The sequence below is a fragment of the Lycium barbarum genome, chromosome 8, assembly GCF_019175385.1.
Source record: "Lycium barbarum isolate Lr01 chromosome 8, ASM1917538v2, whole genome shotgun sequence".
In the NCBI taxonomy this organism is placed as follows: Eukaryota; Viridiplantae; Streptophyta; class Magnoliopsida; order Solanales; family Solanaceae; genus Lycium; species Lycium barbarum.
The window spans coordinates 25763801-25780304 of record NC_083344.1 but is presented as its reverse complement, the minus strand read 5'-3'; the positions used below and the strand labels follow the sequence as shown (position 1 = coordinate 25780304).

General features: G+C 38.2%; 1 protein-coding gene and 1 pseudogene across 11 annotated transcripts; one reads left to right on the top strand and one right to left on the bottom strand.

The window, feature by feature from the left end:
* Positions 1 to 475: 475 nt before the first annotated feature.
* LOC132606065 (uncharacterized) lies at positions 476 to 6187 on the top strand. Of its 11 annotated transcripts, none has more exons than XM_060319384.1 (9): positions 476 to 622; positions 1381 to 1763; positions 2358 to 2698; positions 2861 to 3110; positions 3529 to 3694; positions 3986 to 4088; positions 4779 to 4907; positions 5255 to 5458; positions 5536 to 6187. In XM_060319384.1, the coding sequence occupies exons 2-9, from the start codon at positions 1547 to 1549 to the stop codon at positions 5812 to 5814; spliced, it is 1689 nt and encodes a 562-aa protein (XP_060175367.1). In that variant the 5' UTR covers positions 476 to 622; positions 1381 to 1546; the 3' UTR covers positions 5815 to 6187. The 11 variants fall into 11 exon arrangements, with proteins under 11 accessions (XP_060175367.1, XP_060175368.1, XP_060175366.1 ...); XM_060319385.1 differs by having other exon boundaries at positions 535 to 705; XM_060319383.1 differs by having other exon boundaries at positions 535 to 705; positions 1374 to 1763.
* A 1653-nt stretch (positions 6188 to 7840) lies between these two features.
* LOC132606064 (uncharacterized) overlaps positions 7841 to 16504 on the bottom strand; it is an 88835-nt pseudogene continuing 80171 nt past the window's right edge.

Here is a 16504-nt window from a genome sequence, read left to right as displayed (position 1 = left end):
AGTAGTCGAAGTTCACATTTTTTTAATTTTGAAAGGCAAAAGGTGTCATATAAATTGGGACAGGGAAGTATCTTTCTACTCTTTTAGATACTGTGAGAATTTTTTTTCTTTCTTTAAAATTCTAAAAGTCACCAAAAAAATGTGATTCAAGCGATTTGTTGATCTCATTCAATAGGAAGACTAAGGAGATTAATTAAAATTTACTCAAAAAAATATGGATAAACGACGAAATCCCCAATATTATCTAAATCATATACTTCCTCAATTCTACTTAATGTAGTACTAACTTTCTATTAATCTACTTTAATAACATCATGATATACTTAAGATTATAAATTTTAATATTTTATTTATTTCGTGTTTGTCAAATAACAACACTATTACCACCCACCAGTCCACCATGGGTGCATCAGCTTTCAAGAAAGAACAAACGAGAAACACCAGGATTATTTCTTTTTGCTAAACAGCACAGGTCACCATCAGTTGTCTTTGTGTAACTGTGTGAGTCCCTTGTATATAGTAGATAGATAGTTGCATTAACAAAAGAATTGAGTGACAACACACAAGAATTTGGTGAATAACACTGGTCCTCTAGTACAGCTGGATTATGTCTTTTTCTGGGGTAAAGTTTCACATGACAATTTTCTTTTCCTTCAGCTGAAAATGCTATCTTCATCTCCTGAACTACTGCTTTTATGTTTCTTGGTATGTCTAGAAAATTAACAGGTACCTACTATTTTCTTTCTTCTTTCTTCTGTTAATTATCTTTTGCAGCCCTTCTTTGAGCAAAAAAAAAAAAAAAAAAAGTACCAAGTGTCTGCTTGCATGGTGTCATCATTTTCTTCATTAAACATCTGGTTCTATCGTTTTCTACCTACCACTTGCAACAGTGATTGGTAGTCAGCCGCTAAAGACTGACGTTATCTCTTGGCTCTATTTCAGTTCTTAAAAAAAGAAAAATCTCCTCTTTCATCCTAGGTAAATTTCATTAATTAGAAGCCAGCTCCGTCCTCAAATGGATTTCTTAACAAGTTATATAGGTGAAAACTTCAAGCATGTAATTTGGTTTATTTATTTCTGTATTTCCAGTGTCTTCCAAATTTCTTTTCCAATCAGTATTTTCTTTTCTCATAAATTTCAGCTGTTAACAGTTACAGTTCGGTAAGACAAACATTTTTTCTTTTGAAGTTTCCACTTTTTTATGTTATTCTCTTTGATTAATTTTATTGTTGTGGAGTGTGGCGTGTTGCGAGAGGGATGCATTCATTCATCAACCATCAGTGTTAATGACTCGTTTTCTTTACTTTTGGTTACTGTCTTAATATTATTTATGTATATAAGGCTATTAACTGATGGGCTTTTTTTCTTGTAAGTTTGCAGTTGGACGAAAAGTACAACAACAAGAAGTTGGGATCGGCTGTATGAATCTTCACTAACCATGTTACTCCATTTAAACTCATCTAGTTGGAAGAAAAGTATAACAGGGAGTTTACTGGAATCGAAATTCATGCGATTAATTGTTTGATTTTTCAATTCTGATAGCGACATGGAACCTTTGAATCAGAGGTCTTTTGAAAGAGTTGTTTCACAGAGGGCTATGCAAATAGGAAGCTCATTTCCTTGCCAAATTTGTGTGGTTGGCTTTCTCTCTGGTGTTTGTCTCACCTCTTTATTTCTTGCTTCATTTGGTGCCTTTCAGTTTGGTCCCCTTTCACTTTCAGCCTTTTCATCTGGAATTTCAACATCCAATTCCTCTTCAATAAGTAAGTGGATATTTTCGTGGATATTTTCTGCTCTTCTGTTTCAAGTTTTTGGTACATCATTTCCGGCGATTGGACTACGGTCCCGCCTAAACCATGAAAAAAGTGACAACAAGAGTGATTTTGAAGCAAACTAAGGTTGGAATGATTTTAATTTCAGATTTTACTTTTGCATTCAAGTTCATATAAAGCATTTATTCTAAAAGTTCATATAACTGCTCTATATGTTACCTGAGTTCAAGTCTATTTTGACTGTTGTGATGCCTTTCTATTTTCCATCATATAATTGAGAACAGAGGACACTAATTGATTGCTGACAAAGAGGTACTGACCAAAAAGGTGAAATTAAATTAAACTATGGGGGTAACTATTTTGCCTAAGCAATCTAGTTGTGATTAGAATCTGTAACTTCTTGTGTGGCTCTAAAGATACTCCTTGTATAGAAAAGGAGGAGAATAAGAAGAAGAAGAGTGGTTGTCTTGGTCAATAATATCAATCTCTTAATTATTTATTTGCACTGAACCATATATACATCTTCCTGTCATTAGTTAACATGCAGAAATCTTATGTACTGCCCTTGTTTTGGACATGTTACAGGTGGAGACTGCAAGAATTTAGAAAGGCAGTTCTTTCCCCAAGAAAAGCTTGCAGTGGGGGTAGATGAGAGGATGTCATTACTGTACTCATCTTGGGGTAATTTAGTGACTCAATCAGCAAATGATGTGGGTAAATCCAATTTACCAAAAGCACCTCATTTGGAGGACTGCAAGCTGAGTGCAGAAACAAATAAACGACTTGATACCCGAGTTCGAAATGACAGCTTCCCTCCATGGACTATATGGAAGGGACAACTAGATAACTTCATGTGGACAGCAGAAGATGAGGAGTTGAAGTATTATAGACATCAAACAGTATCTGAAGGAGCTTATCCTCCCTGGGTATGTTATGGTTGTATCGTGAAGTTCTACGCATAAATTTTCACTGCCTGGTTTATAAGAGAATGTAAATACACCTGTACTAGACATTTTTTATTAAACACTTTAAGATATAGGATTTCCACTCCCATATTGAATACCAACAAACATAAGAACCAATTGCAGATCAAGGGCTCAGATGAAGAGAACTACCCGTTAACGAGGAAGGTGCAACGTGATATATGGCTCCATCAGCATCCTATGAACTGCAGTGATAGAAATGTGAAATTTCTGATAGCTGACTGGGAGAGAATACCTGGGTTTGGTATTGGTGCCCAGATAGCTGGAATGTGTGGTCTTCTTGCAATAGCAATCAATGAAAAAAGGGTTCTTGTTACCAGCTATTATAACCGTGCTGACCACAATGGTTGTAAAGGTACTTCTTGTTCCTTATACATTTATCCCTTTGGGTCATCTAATTCAACAACATTTGAACCATAGGAGCAAAAACAGTCGTAGAAACTGCAGGAGAATTTAGAGCACCAAAAAGTGATGACTTTCCTGTTAGTTTGGTTCTACATTACGTCCCCTTTAATTTTTCAAATCTGCATTAACTTTTTAAGCACTGTTCCAAGATACCACCAAAAACATACAGAAGATAATCGATTGATCTCTAAATAGTTTCACTAACAAACATTAAAAATGCAGTGTTAAAGACTACGGAGGTCCTTCCTGAATGCATTTTGAAGTTGAGACATGATATTGATAGTATCCTTCGTCAAATTATAAATATGTCACTTTATGAATGTGTATATGGCTATTGGCATGAAGTTCTATCAATGTTGTCTTCATAGGTTCATCACGCTCCAGTTGGTCTTGCTACTTCTTTCCAGAAACATCTTTGGAATGCAGAGATCGTGCTTTCGAGCTTATGAATCAAAAAGAAGCATGGGAAAAAGGGATCATAACCATAAAAGAAAACTATACTTCTAAGCAGATTTGGTCTGGACACACTCCAAGGTAAAGCTGTAACAGACGCCATCGTGAAAATAAATACACCCTGCAATAGCAAGTGCAGATTTCTGTAACATCTTTTAAATATTTTCAATATCAAAACTTGTGATTTGCACCTTTTGAGTGCTTTTATGTAGCTTCTAAAGATAATATAAATTTAATTTTCAAGAAAGTCAAAGGAATCTTGTCCATTATCATGCCATTAATCAGTAGATATTTAACTCTGAATCCCGTCATTTAGTTTGGGATCGAGAGAGTATTATATAATTCATGCAGCTCATAGCATCTTAATTTCAGGTCATGGGGAAAACCTTGGAGTTATTTGCAGCCAACAACAGATATAAATGGAAGTCTAATTTCTCATCATCGCAAAATGGATAGGAGGTGGTGGCGAGCTCAGGTAGAGTCAGTAGGCCTACTTAAATCAGAATGTCAAATAATTTATGCTTCTTCTTTGTAATTTATATTGACACCATTTATCTATCTACAACTGACTTATGGAATAAAAAAAAAAAAAAAAAAAAAAAGACTTATGGAACTTTCTCCCCAATCTGCGGGACTAACAAGTCTATTAGAAAGTCGAATTAACAACTTTTACACGAATTTTATGTGTTGGAAGAAATATAAAAATGGTGCAAACTGCAATCATTTCTCTTTCAGTTGGTACCCTGTAGTGTAATTAATGGATATTAACGGTCTCATCAATCCGCCCTTTTCCAGCTGCGTCTCAGAACCTTTTTTAATTAAATAGATCTTTGACATGAAACTATAAACAAAACTGTATACTATAGATGCCTGTTGCTTTTTCTAGTGCATTCAACAAATAGCGATGGGCAGGGGCGGATCTAGCCTATTAAGTGGGGGTTCGGTTCAATTGAACCCCCAACTTTCGCTATGGAGTATAAATTTATGTGTAAAAAATTATTAAAACTGTATATATAGTAGATATGAACCCATAACTTTTAAAATATAATGAGTTCAATACTGAAATTCTTAAGATTGAACCCACAAAATCTAAATCCTGGACCCCCCTTCGGCGATGGGCCAGTCGGTAAGCATATGCATTTCATGACTTATATATCTTCTACAGGCAGTTCGCTACCTAATGCGGTTTCAGACTGAGTACACATGCGACTTACTAAACCATGCACGACATGCAGCATTTGGCTGGGAAGCAGCGAGAATGGTTCTTGAAAGTCAACATAGAGATTTTTCCGAGGTAGCAAACTCTATTCATCTCTTCTTGACTACAAGATAACTCTTCATCAGGGCTATTACTTGTGAATATTGTGGTACTGTTTATGGGATATTCATGTCATCTCTTTACTCTGTTATCTTCGTTTATCAATCAATCTAATATAAATTTCTTCCATTTACATGTGGTCTTAGGAACAAAAATGTCCCATCATTACGTTTGTGACAATCCTTAGTCTCGTTTGCTCACATGAAGAAATGATATTTTCCTTTGATTGGTTCCAGTAGGGTAACAGAAAATTGTATATCATGCTTCACTGTGATTCTATATGATTGAGAAGAAGAGATTTTTTTGTCATTTCCTTTCCTCAGGTGGCCAAACATGACATTGAAAATTTTGTATGGTCAAGTCATAAACCTTGGAGTCCAAGGCCAATGCTGAGCATGCATGTCCGAATGGGTGACAAGGCATGTGAGATGAAGGTTGTAGGTTTCAAAGAATACATGCATCTTGCTGAGCGCATAAGAAAGCACTTCCCTCATCTTAAGAGCATCTGGCTTTCAACGGAAATGCAGGTATCTCACTTTTCTCATAATTCACTTGTTTTTCTCCCCTCATTGTCATTATCACACATCTTCAAAATGCATAACAGGAAGTCGTAGATCAATCAAGACTGTATCCCCATTGGAATGTTTACTACACAGATGTGACGCGCCAAATGGGTAACATGACAATGGCAACTTATGAAGCCAGTCTTGGCAGGGAGACGAGCACAAATTATCCTCTTGTTAATTTTTTGTTGGCAACTGAAGCTGATTTCTTCATTGGAGCATTGGGCTCCACATGGTGTTTCCTCATAGACGGTATGAGGAATACCGGAGGGAAAGTCATGTCTGGATACTTGAGTGTTAACAAGGATCGATTTTGGTAGCTACACAACGGAGCTTCTAACTCCATCTATGGGTTCAATCTGTTTATTCTGGAGAGCATCTCGGATAAACCTTGAAACAGCACCGCATTTACCCTTAAACCAAATGAATTTGATCGAAAATGCTCCCTTTTTTTCATAGTTGATGTTCGTTTGTAGATATATAGATGAAGAGCCGATGCATAAGAAAAGTACTAGCTGGGTGCTTGGATGCGACCAGATTAGTTCTGAATGTGAGCAGACAGGAAGCAGCATCTTACATGTAAATTATTTACTGTAAAAAAAAAAAAAATTGGAAATTGCATCACTATTGTCAGAATTCTATGTGACTAATCACATCTTCTTGGATAATTCTTCTACTTAATAATTTCTTAAAGTTGTGCCTACTTTATTTATTTTTGTCACCTGTGGTGATCATTTCAACTCGTAAATACCTCAATCTTTTCATTGAGTACCTCTATTTTTTTCGTCACCCGTGGTGATCCAATGTCTCAATTGTATTTGCTAATTTTGGTTTCCAAGATTCAAAAGTGGGCATAACCAAATTTGAGGAGGAATAAAATGACACTTCTTTTTGAAATTGGGATTTTTCCAGATTTACTGAAAAGGCATAATGAAAATGCTGAGAGAGTTTCATACATTAAAAAGAATATAAAAAGAGAAAATATGAATGTAAGAAGGAAGTCAAAGTTAAAACAGAAATAAGGCCTAGACACTGAATGCAGCTTATTGGTAACTGTTGTGCTTGACGTAGACAAAAATTGTTTTTTCCTTTTCCTACCTTCAATTTGTCCATGTCTTCTGCATCCAAACAGAAATTCAACAAAGAATTGAAGAAGAAATATAGCAGAATTATCTGACATAAATTATGTAGACACTGCTTTTCATGTTCCTCTCAACCAAAAACATCCTTCAACCAAAAATAAATATATAAAAAATCCAAAACATATAAAGAAAATAACCTTGCATTAGAACTGCCGAAAATAAACAATCTGTTAATTCACATAGAAAAATTACATCAAGAATGAGATAAAAAGAAGTAACAATGAATCCTTTTAAAGCTGGAGACTGATTGAGAAAAAACTTCCTTTCAATGTTATTATTATTTTTAAGTTTCGCCAAAATATTGTTTCTATTTGCAGTTGTTGCAGGAACCCTCAAACTGAAACGATGATGCTCCATTACTTCGTTTATCGGGATGTGGCTAAAAGCACTTGAAGAACCTTTGGAGGACCTCTGGGAATTGGATGGAAGATCGGCCTATTCCCTTTATCTTCAACACTTGGTGGAGCTACAAAGCCCAAAATCCTATCATCCAAATCATAATGAGTATTACTCCTATTATTATCTACTGGGAACTTTGGAAAGCAAGATGCGCTGCAAGATATGGGGGTAAGAAACTGTATATTTCTGGAGTACACTTCTTCATTCTCTCAATCTCAGGTGGGTCATTCAATCACATAACATTAATGTCGATAGGAATTAAACCTAAAATGGAATTTGTGATGTTCTTACTTCCTGACTCCTGGTATTGTCTGCTTTTCTGTTGACTGGGAATATCCCTTGTTTGGCTGGGTTAAACTCAACACGGACGGTAGTAGATTGGTTGATAGAACGACTGAAGCAGTAGGAATAGCTCAGAATCACAGAGGGGACCTTATTATGGCTTATTATGCGCAAGGACTTGGAAATGGGTTTAAATGTCTAATTATTTAGCCGAGCCAAATGCAGCACTTTTTGGGTTGAAATGGTGTTTTGATTATGGCTATCATAGAGTCGTGCTAGAAAGTGACACCAAATTAGTGATTGATATGATTCACGGCAAATACAAGGCCCCATGGCATTTTAGAAGATATTATCAGCAAAATCAAACAACTGAGTCAACTACAACATTGTATATTCCAACACTACTATAGGGAAGCAAATCAAACTGCGGATGCTCTATCCAAATGGCACAATTCACAACAAGATGATTTTCCATGTCAGTGACTGACCAAGGAAAGCTCTCGGACCCTACCGATTGGACATATCAGAAGTTCCAGCCTTACGGCCTGTATAAACTTCCGAAACTACATAATTCCGTTGTCAAGTCCGCAATTAGACTAGGTAAAGTTGAAGTTTTCCGGGGTTTTGCACTTTAGGTTCTTCATTGAACTACTTTACTATATTAAAAACGATGAACAAAGATGTTATTTATTCAGTTTTATGGACTACATCTCTAGAATGTTAACCGTAACTCTCTCATATATGTATTAAAAAATAAAAAATAAAAAAGAACAGCATAAGAAGCAATGCACGTAAGACACCCAGCGCCATGTTCTGTTGTCGTTTTTATGATCCACCTTCAGTTACAATTCAAGTAAAGATGGAAGATCTGCTGGGCATAATATCATTTTACTGTCAAGCCAGTCAAATGCAAATTCCTGAAATAGGAGATCTGCTCACAATCCATTGATAAAGTCCAGCACCACCTCATCAAACCATATAAACAGATGCATAAAAAAACTTGAGGTTCCAAAATTACAGAAACACAGGACACTCAGCTGTCAGAAAATGTAAACCTTTCTACAAATTTCATCTGTTTAATCTCATCTTTAAAAAAAAAAAAGATCACTCTCATCTTGCAAACATCTAGTAAGAACGAATAAAATAAACAAGGTAAAAATGATTGGACTTGTATGCCACTTGGAGAGATACATAAACTCTATCCTCTTACAAGTTTTCAAACTCTATCCTCTTACAAGTTTTCAAGTCGAATCTCTGCCTAGTGTTCTCAGATTGACAAAGAACTCCGTTAACATGGATACATTTGAAGCAGCAAAGGTGATAAACAGGCTGAAACACGACGAAACAAACGAGAAGATTTTCAGATCTTAGAATCAAATAAAGATACAACAGTAGAAGACAGATATCTTCTGATACAGTAAAGAGACAACTCAACTAATACTAGCTAGCCCACTGGAAAAGCTGAGACAGGAAAAAGCAGCTTTACCTCTTGTTGTGGACGCAATAGACTAGATCCCTTAGTCATTGTTATTCTTCAACATCCTCAGTGGCCTGGCGCCCAGTATTGGAATTTCTAGTGGCACCATGCTTCTTGCTCTTTGCTTTCTTGGCTTGCATTCGGCGTTTTTTCTCATTTGCATCAACCCAAGCATAATCAAAAGGTATGTGGAAAGGGTCAATCTCTTCACAGAAGCTGCGGCTGAGCTATTGCTAGATTGGCCACCGCAACTTCCCCTCATCCATGAAATCCATGATGCAGAGCCATCAGATTGCTTAGACTTAGCATCTTGGAAATGTACAGGGCTTGAAAGAGGTATTGAGAACTCCTCCACTGGCTGGAGCTCCTCAAACTTGGTAAAAGTAACAAGAACTCGGATGGTTGGAACAGTAGGGATAGCCACCTGAGATGCAGCAGCATTACAATGAGTCCAGCAAAACTCCATCATACAGTCGGATGAGAATTAAGGAGATCTAGCATACTAGCATATATCAATACAAGGTCATAACAGACAACTAATTATATTTAGAAGAATAAATTCTCAATTCCCACAACCTAATATAATAAAGGCAATATCAAACATACTGTTTTTTTTTTCTCAAAGATCAAAAAGCCTCCTTTATATCGCTAGAAACATACAAGAATAAAAATGACCACCACCCAGTAATATTTGTCTCAAATTGCTGCTCTGAATTTTTAATCCAATTCATTGAAATTGATCCACAAGCCAACCCTCTACCATTCCTCAACTTTGCGCTAGAATGTAAGTTACTAGCCAACAACATCAACAAATAAGTATTCCTCAATTTTATTTTATATAAAGGGTATATCCGAAACAGCCACTCTACCTTCCAAAGTAGGGGTAAGGTCTACGTACACTTTACCCTCTCCAGACCCCACTTTATAGGATTACACTGGATATGTTGTTGTTGTTTGACTGAACACGGAGTTTAAGATAGAAAGTTTGGCTTTCGGCACACATTCTAAGAGACCCTTTGGACTTGTGGTCTTAAACATGCCATGACACTTTTATGGTTATAAGAGCATGTCATTACGGGCAAAACAGAAAGTTTAACGTTAAGGAGCTTCAAATATAGAAATGGGTCAGAGTATCAGAAACAGACTAATACGGAAATAGTGTCATATAAAGTGGAATAAACAAGTATTTATTGAAGAGGACAGTCCAGTGCAGTGCACTGAGCTCCTGCTATGCGCAGCGTCCGAGGAAAGACCAAGCCATAATAGATTTATTGTATGCAACCTTATATTGCATTTTCACAAGAGGTTGTTTCCACGGGCTGAGCCCCAGACTTCATGGTCACACGGCGACAACTTTTATTGTTGCACCAAGGCTCCCCTTCAACAAATAGTATTAATCTTTCACTAAATACTCATGTAGCGATAAAGATAATCTTCAGATTCCCGAATTTCAACTAATGCTCTATAATGCATCTAATGAAGGTTCCTATTTATGCATGTTGCAAGGACAAGATTTCTAGATTATTAGTAATATTCCATATGAACAAGCAATTCCCTCTTTATTTATGGAAATGGGTATAAAATTGTCAAAACTTAAGGCAGGAATCACGCACATGCAGGCCAAGATAAAAAGGGACCATCTTTAGACTTACTGGCATAAGAAACCCTCAACATTCCTTTTCAAAAAGAAATCCTCTTCGAAAAGAAACCCTAAACATGTGTGATCCGCATATGTCCTCAAACGGATGTCATTTTTGTCCTCATACCAACTTCACTATGAAATGAACTTTTGGTACATTTTGTGATAAGAGACAATTTCTGCGCGTATAGAAGAGCACAATATGTATACCACGAATGTCATTTAAAAGAAAATGGCTTAGGCATTTTTGGAAGTTAAAACAACAGAATTTGCATTAACTCGGGAAACTTAATTAAAGCATACAATACAGAATAACCGCCGGATAAACATGTTGAAAGGTCCATGCTATCACCACTAAGTTGCTCGGACTCAAGGTGAGGATATCCGGTGCGAGTGTGGATCTAGAGGTTGGACCCTTCATGATCTATTGAAATTCAGGGATACAGATCCAAGTATGGATAAGGTTTGGGGCTATCTCTAAAAATAGAGCTATAAAAATATGCCTAAATTTTGAGACATTACTAGTGTCGATGTCGTGACAACACGGGTACGGCACCACAAATGAAGTCTGTGCAACTTAGATCACTATTGACAACGCAAACATGTTACTCAGTATACTTGCTAGTTTCAAGTCTCTACCGTTGCATGTATACATGCTGGAAGGAGAATTGTTTGAACTAATAGTAGATGTTACGAAATATTGGAGTTCTCTTGCATAAGATCAGCAAACACGTTTTCATCTTCATCAACTTCCGGTGGCGGGGAATTACATTTGCTCCCCGACCACCATTCGCTCCACGACCTCCTCCTCTTCCTGCCATAATCACCTGGTTCACAACAAAAAGCAAACAAGGTGTGATGGAATAGAAAAAGACTTGAAGTAAAGCACACACTATTTAGTAATTTCAAACTGTATTCCCTGGCAACGGCCCCAAAGGGAATGTATCAAACTCAAGAGGTCCCATATCAAGAGGGACCGCCAATGCAATATGAGGATGCCAACTATGTTAACAACTCTCAGGGAGGTTATCACAGGCAGAATTATCGAGGGTCCGGATATTAGAATCAAAATCAATGGAAACCTCAACAACAAGAGAACCCATCCAATCAATCTTGACTTGGCATCTTTCTTAGCCATCAAATATCGCAATGCAGCATGATCGGTGTACACCACCACTTTGGACCCCAGCAAATACGCCCGGAACTTCTCAAAAGCATAAATAATAGCAAGCAATTCTTGCTCAATCACCGTGTAGTTCATTTGAACCCCATTACGTGTTTTGCTTGCATAGTAGATTGGATGCATGATCTTGTTGTGCCTTTGACTAAGCACCGCTTTAATAGCAAACCCACTAGCATTACATATGACTTCAAAGGGAAGTGACCAATCGGGAGATATAATGACGGGAGCCGAAGTGAGCCGCTTCTTCAATCCTTCAAATTCCTTGAGGCACTTCTCATCAAACACGAACTTAGCCTCTTTTTCAAGAAGATTGCACATAGGATTGGCAATCTTCCAGATATCCTTAATGAAATGCCGATAGAATCCGGCATGTCTGAAAAAGCTATGAACTCCTTTGACAGAAATAGGTGGAGGAAGCTTGGAAATAACATCAATCTTGGCTTGATCGACCTCAATTCCCTTTCGGAAATTCAAGGACAATCCCTTCCTTCATCATAAAGTGTCATTTTCCCCAATTAAGAATAAGGTTGGTGTAGTCACAGCGCTTTAGCACTCGACCAAGATGGTTAAGACAATCATCAAATGAGTCACCAACCACTGAAAAATCATCCATGAAGACCCCCAAGAAATCCTTAACCATATCAGAAAAATGGACATCATACACTGTTGGAAAGTAGCCGGAGCATTGCATAACCTAAATAGCATTCGGCTAAAGGCAAAACTCCCATAGGGACAAGTGAATGTTGTCTTATCTTGATCCTCTAAGGCAATATTGATTTGGTTGTAGCCAGAATATCCATCCAAGAAAAAATAATATGACCTTCCCACTAGCCGCTCAAGCATTTGATCAATAAAAGGCATAGGGAAATGGTCTTTACACGTCGCGGTGCTGAGTTTCTGATAGTCCATGCCTACTCTCCACCCGGTAACCGTTCTTGTTGGAATAAGCTCGTTCTATGTGTTTGGCACAACTGTTATGCCATCCTTTTTTGGAACACATTGACCGTGCTAACCTATGCGGCTATCCGCAATGGGGTAAACAACCCCGGCATCCAACCACTTGATAATTTTCTTTTTGACCACCTCTTGCATAGGTGGGTTCATCTTATTTGATACTCTACGCTTGGCGAACTATATTCTTCAAGTTGAATTTTGTGTTCACAAATTTCAAAGGGAATCCCCCGAATATCTGCAATAGTCCACCCAATAGTTCGCCTATATTCCTTCAAGAATTCAAGTAACCTCTTAACCTGCTCATCATTCAAGAAGGCAAACACAATAAAGGGCTAAGTATTATCTGGACCAAGAAACTCATATCTCAAATGTGATGGGAGTTGCTTGAGCTCAAGTTTCGGCGGCTCAATAATGGATGGCTTGGCGGGAGGAGTCACCCGATTCTCTAGATCAAGAGGCAAAATTTTTGGTTGGTAAGAATAATAACCCAACCCTTCAAGCGAATTCACCGTCTCCATATATTCCTCCATGTCATCACCATCGAAATTAACCAAGATAGCCGCTAAGGCTTCCCTAAGACACTCTTCCTTCATATTGAATTCAACGGCCTCATCAACCACATCTATTGTGTCAATCACCGAAATGGTTTCATAAGCACTTGGTAATTTCATCCCTTTGCTAGCTTGAAAAGTTACCTCTTAATCATTCGCTCGAAACTTGATTTCATTTTTCTCTAAAACCATGAGAGCCCTTCCGGTAGAAAGGAAAGGTCTTCCCAATATGATCAGAATATCTTAACGACCGCACAATTGGGAATAACAAAATTCGCCGGGAGAAGAAAATCACTAACTCGAACAAGAACATCATCAACAGTCCCAACGGCCTCTTTATTGATCTATCGGCCATTTGTAACCGTATGCTAGTTGGCCTAGGCATCCCTAACCCCAATTGCTTGTAGATAGCAAGCGGTATTAGTTTAATGCTAGCCCCATTGTCACAAAGAGCTCGTGCAAAATCATGATGACTAATAGTACATGGAATAGTAAAGGTCCCCGAATCTTTTTTCTTTTGAACTTTGGGTTGTGGAAATGATAGAGCTAATACGGTGAATAACTCACGGTATCATGTTTGATTGGCCGCTTCTTTGTCAATAAATATTTTAAATATTTAGCAAAACCCGTCATCTCTTGGAAAGAATCAAGGAATGGAATGTTCATAGATAATTGCTTCAGCTGATCATAAAATCATTGACACTTGGCATCCTCGGTCTTCTTCACCAACCTTTGAGGGAAGGGAGGTGGAGATTTGAAAAGTTAAAGGCCTAAGTGCCCCCGTTACCTTACCTCTGTCCTTGTCATTGCTCACCTCTTGAGCCTTTGGATTCTCCGGAGCACGATCAACTTCAACCACACTAGGAGTTTCAACTTGCGCTTCTTCAACAACAATTGGCACCTCAAGTTGTGCCTCCTTATCTTCTTCTTCTACCGACTCCCTTTCAACCACTTTCGCACCCTCACCTTGAAGTATTTTCCCACTCCGAGTGGTGATAGCATTGCATTTGGCTATTGGATCACCTCCACTACCCTTTAGGTTCGGTATTGTGTCACTCGGGAGGTGTCCCCTTTGCAGAGGATATTGTTCTCTAGAAAGATATCTTATTTGAGACTCAAGCTTTTGAACGGAAGCGGTATGAGAACCCACAACTTTGGTCAAGCCCTTCATGCTCTTATCAGACTTTTCTTAATTTTCCAACACCTTCTCAAGCATGCCCTCCAATTTAGAACTCCCTTGATCATTTGATTAGCTCTATGGCGGAACATAAGGATTGGAACTCCTATTCCTGAAGTTGTTATTGTTGTTGTAATTCCCTTGGTTCGAACCACCATAATCATTTCGCCTATATTGATTACCTTGCCCTTGTTGTTGAGGTTTCCATTGATTTTGATTTTGATATCCAGACCCTTGATAATTCTGCCTTTGATAACCTCCCTAAGAGTTGTTCACTTAGTTGGCATCCTCATATTACATCGGCGGTCCCTCTTGATATGGGGCCTCTTGATTTTGATACACTCCCTTTGACAAAGTTGTCGAGGAATACGGTTTGAAATTACAAAAATAGTGTGTATTTTACTTCAAATCTTTTTCTATTCTATCACACCTTGTTTGCTTTTTGTTGTGACCAGGTGATTATGGCTAGAAGAGGAGGAGGTCGTGGAGCAAATAGTGGTCAGGGAGCAAATGTAATTCCCGCCACCGGATGTTAAAGAAGATTAAAACGTGTTTGCTGATTTGAAAGAGTTTGAATATGTATCCACTATTGTTCCTCCATGGGTCGGTGTGGCAAGTTTCAAGATTGATAGTTCTATCTATCAGTTGCTAAAGGTTGAAGGTTATTTTCGAAATTCTACTGACAATGACCCACATCAGCACTTGACGAATTTCATAGGTGTGTGCCAGACACATACCCAGAAAGCTGTCACTCCAGATGCATTCCGGTTGAGAGTTTTCAAATACTCTTTAGCCGGCGAAGCAAAGGATTGGTTCGAGAAGTTACCCCACAATTCTATTAATACTTGGACGGAGCTAGTGAATGTCTTTCTCAAGAAATGGTTTCCTCCACACAATATTTGATGCGGTCTCTGAATCATGGCTTTCCAGTAAACATATTGATGGAGAAGTTCTACACAGGTTTAGACCCTATGATGCAATCCGTGACCAATAATGCTGGTGGGTGTTTCATTGACAAATCTTATGCCCGAATCACTCAATTGCTTGACAGACTGACTAAAAATAATCAAGCATGGTGCTCGGGCGACACAGATGGTTGGGGCTCCGTTATTGAATAATATTGTGAAGAAGAACCAAGAGAGGGACCAAACTCTTGCTCAACTTGCTACCAACATTACATTGCTGACCAAGAGGTTTGATGAGAATGGTACAAGAAAGGTGAATGCAGTAGAGGATGTCCAAACTTTGCCAAAAGGAATGTATCAAACTCAATAGTCCCATATCAAGAGGGACTGCCGATGCAATATGAGGATGCCAACTATGTTAACAATTCTTAGGGAGGTTATCAAAGGTAGAATTATCAAGGGTACGGATATCAAAATCAAAATCAATGGAAACATCAACAACAAGGGCAAGGTAATCAATATGGACGAAAAGATTTTGGTGGTTCGAACGAAGGGAATTACAACAACAATAACAACTCCGGGAATAGGAGTTCCAATCTTTATGTTACGCCAAAGGGCCAATCAAATGATCAAGCGAGTTCTAAATTGGAAGGCATGCTTGAGAAGGTGTTCGCCAATCAAGAACAGTCCGATAAGACCATGAAGGGCTTGACCAAAGTTGTGGGTTCTCATACCGCTTCCATTTAAAAGCTTGAGTCTCAAATGAGAATATTTCTAGAGAATAATATCCTCCGCAAAGGGGACACCTCTCGAGTGACACAATACCGAACCCAAAGAGTGATGAAGGTGATCCCATAGCCAAGTACAAAGCTATCACCACTCAGAGTGGGAAACTACTTCAAGGTGGGGGTGTGAAATTAGTTTAAAGGGATTCGACAGAAGAAGAAGATGAGGAGGTACAACGTGAGGTGCGAATTGTTGTTGAAGAAGTGCAAGTTGAAACTCCTAGTGTGGTTGAAGTTGATCGTGCTCCGGAGAATCCAAAGGCTCAAGAGGTGAGAATTGATGAGGGCAAAGGTAAGGTAACGGGGGCACTTAGGCCCTTAACTTTTCAAATCTCCACCTCCCTTCCATCAAAGGTTGGTGACGAAGACCGAGGATGCCAAGTGCCAACGATTTTATGATCAACTAAAGCAGTTATCTATGAACATTCCATTCCTTGATGCTTTCCAAGAGATGCCGCGTTTTGCTAAATATTTGAAAGATTTATTGACAAAGAAGTGGACAATCAAACATGATAC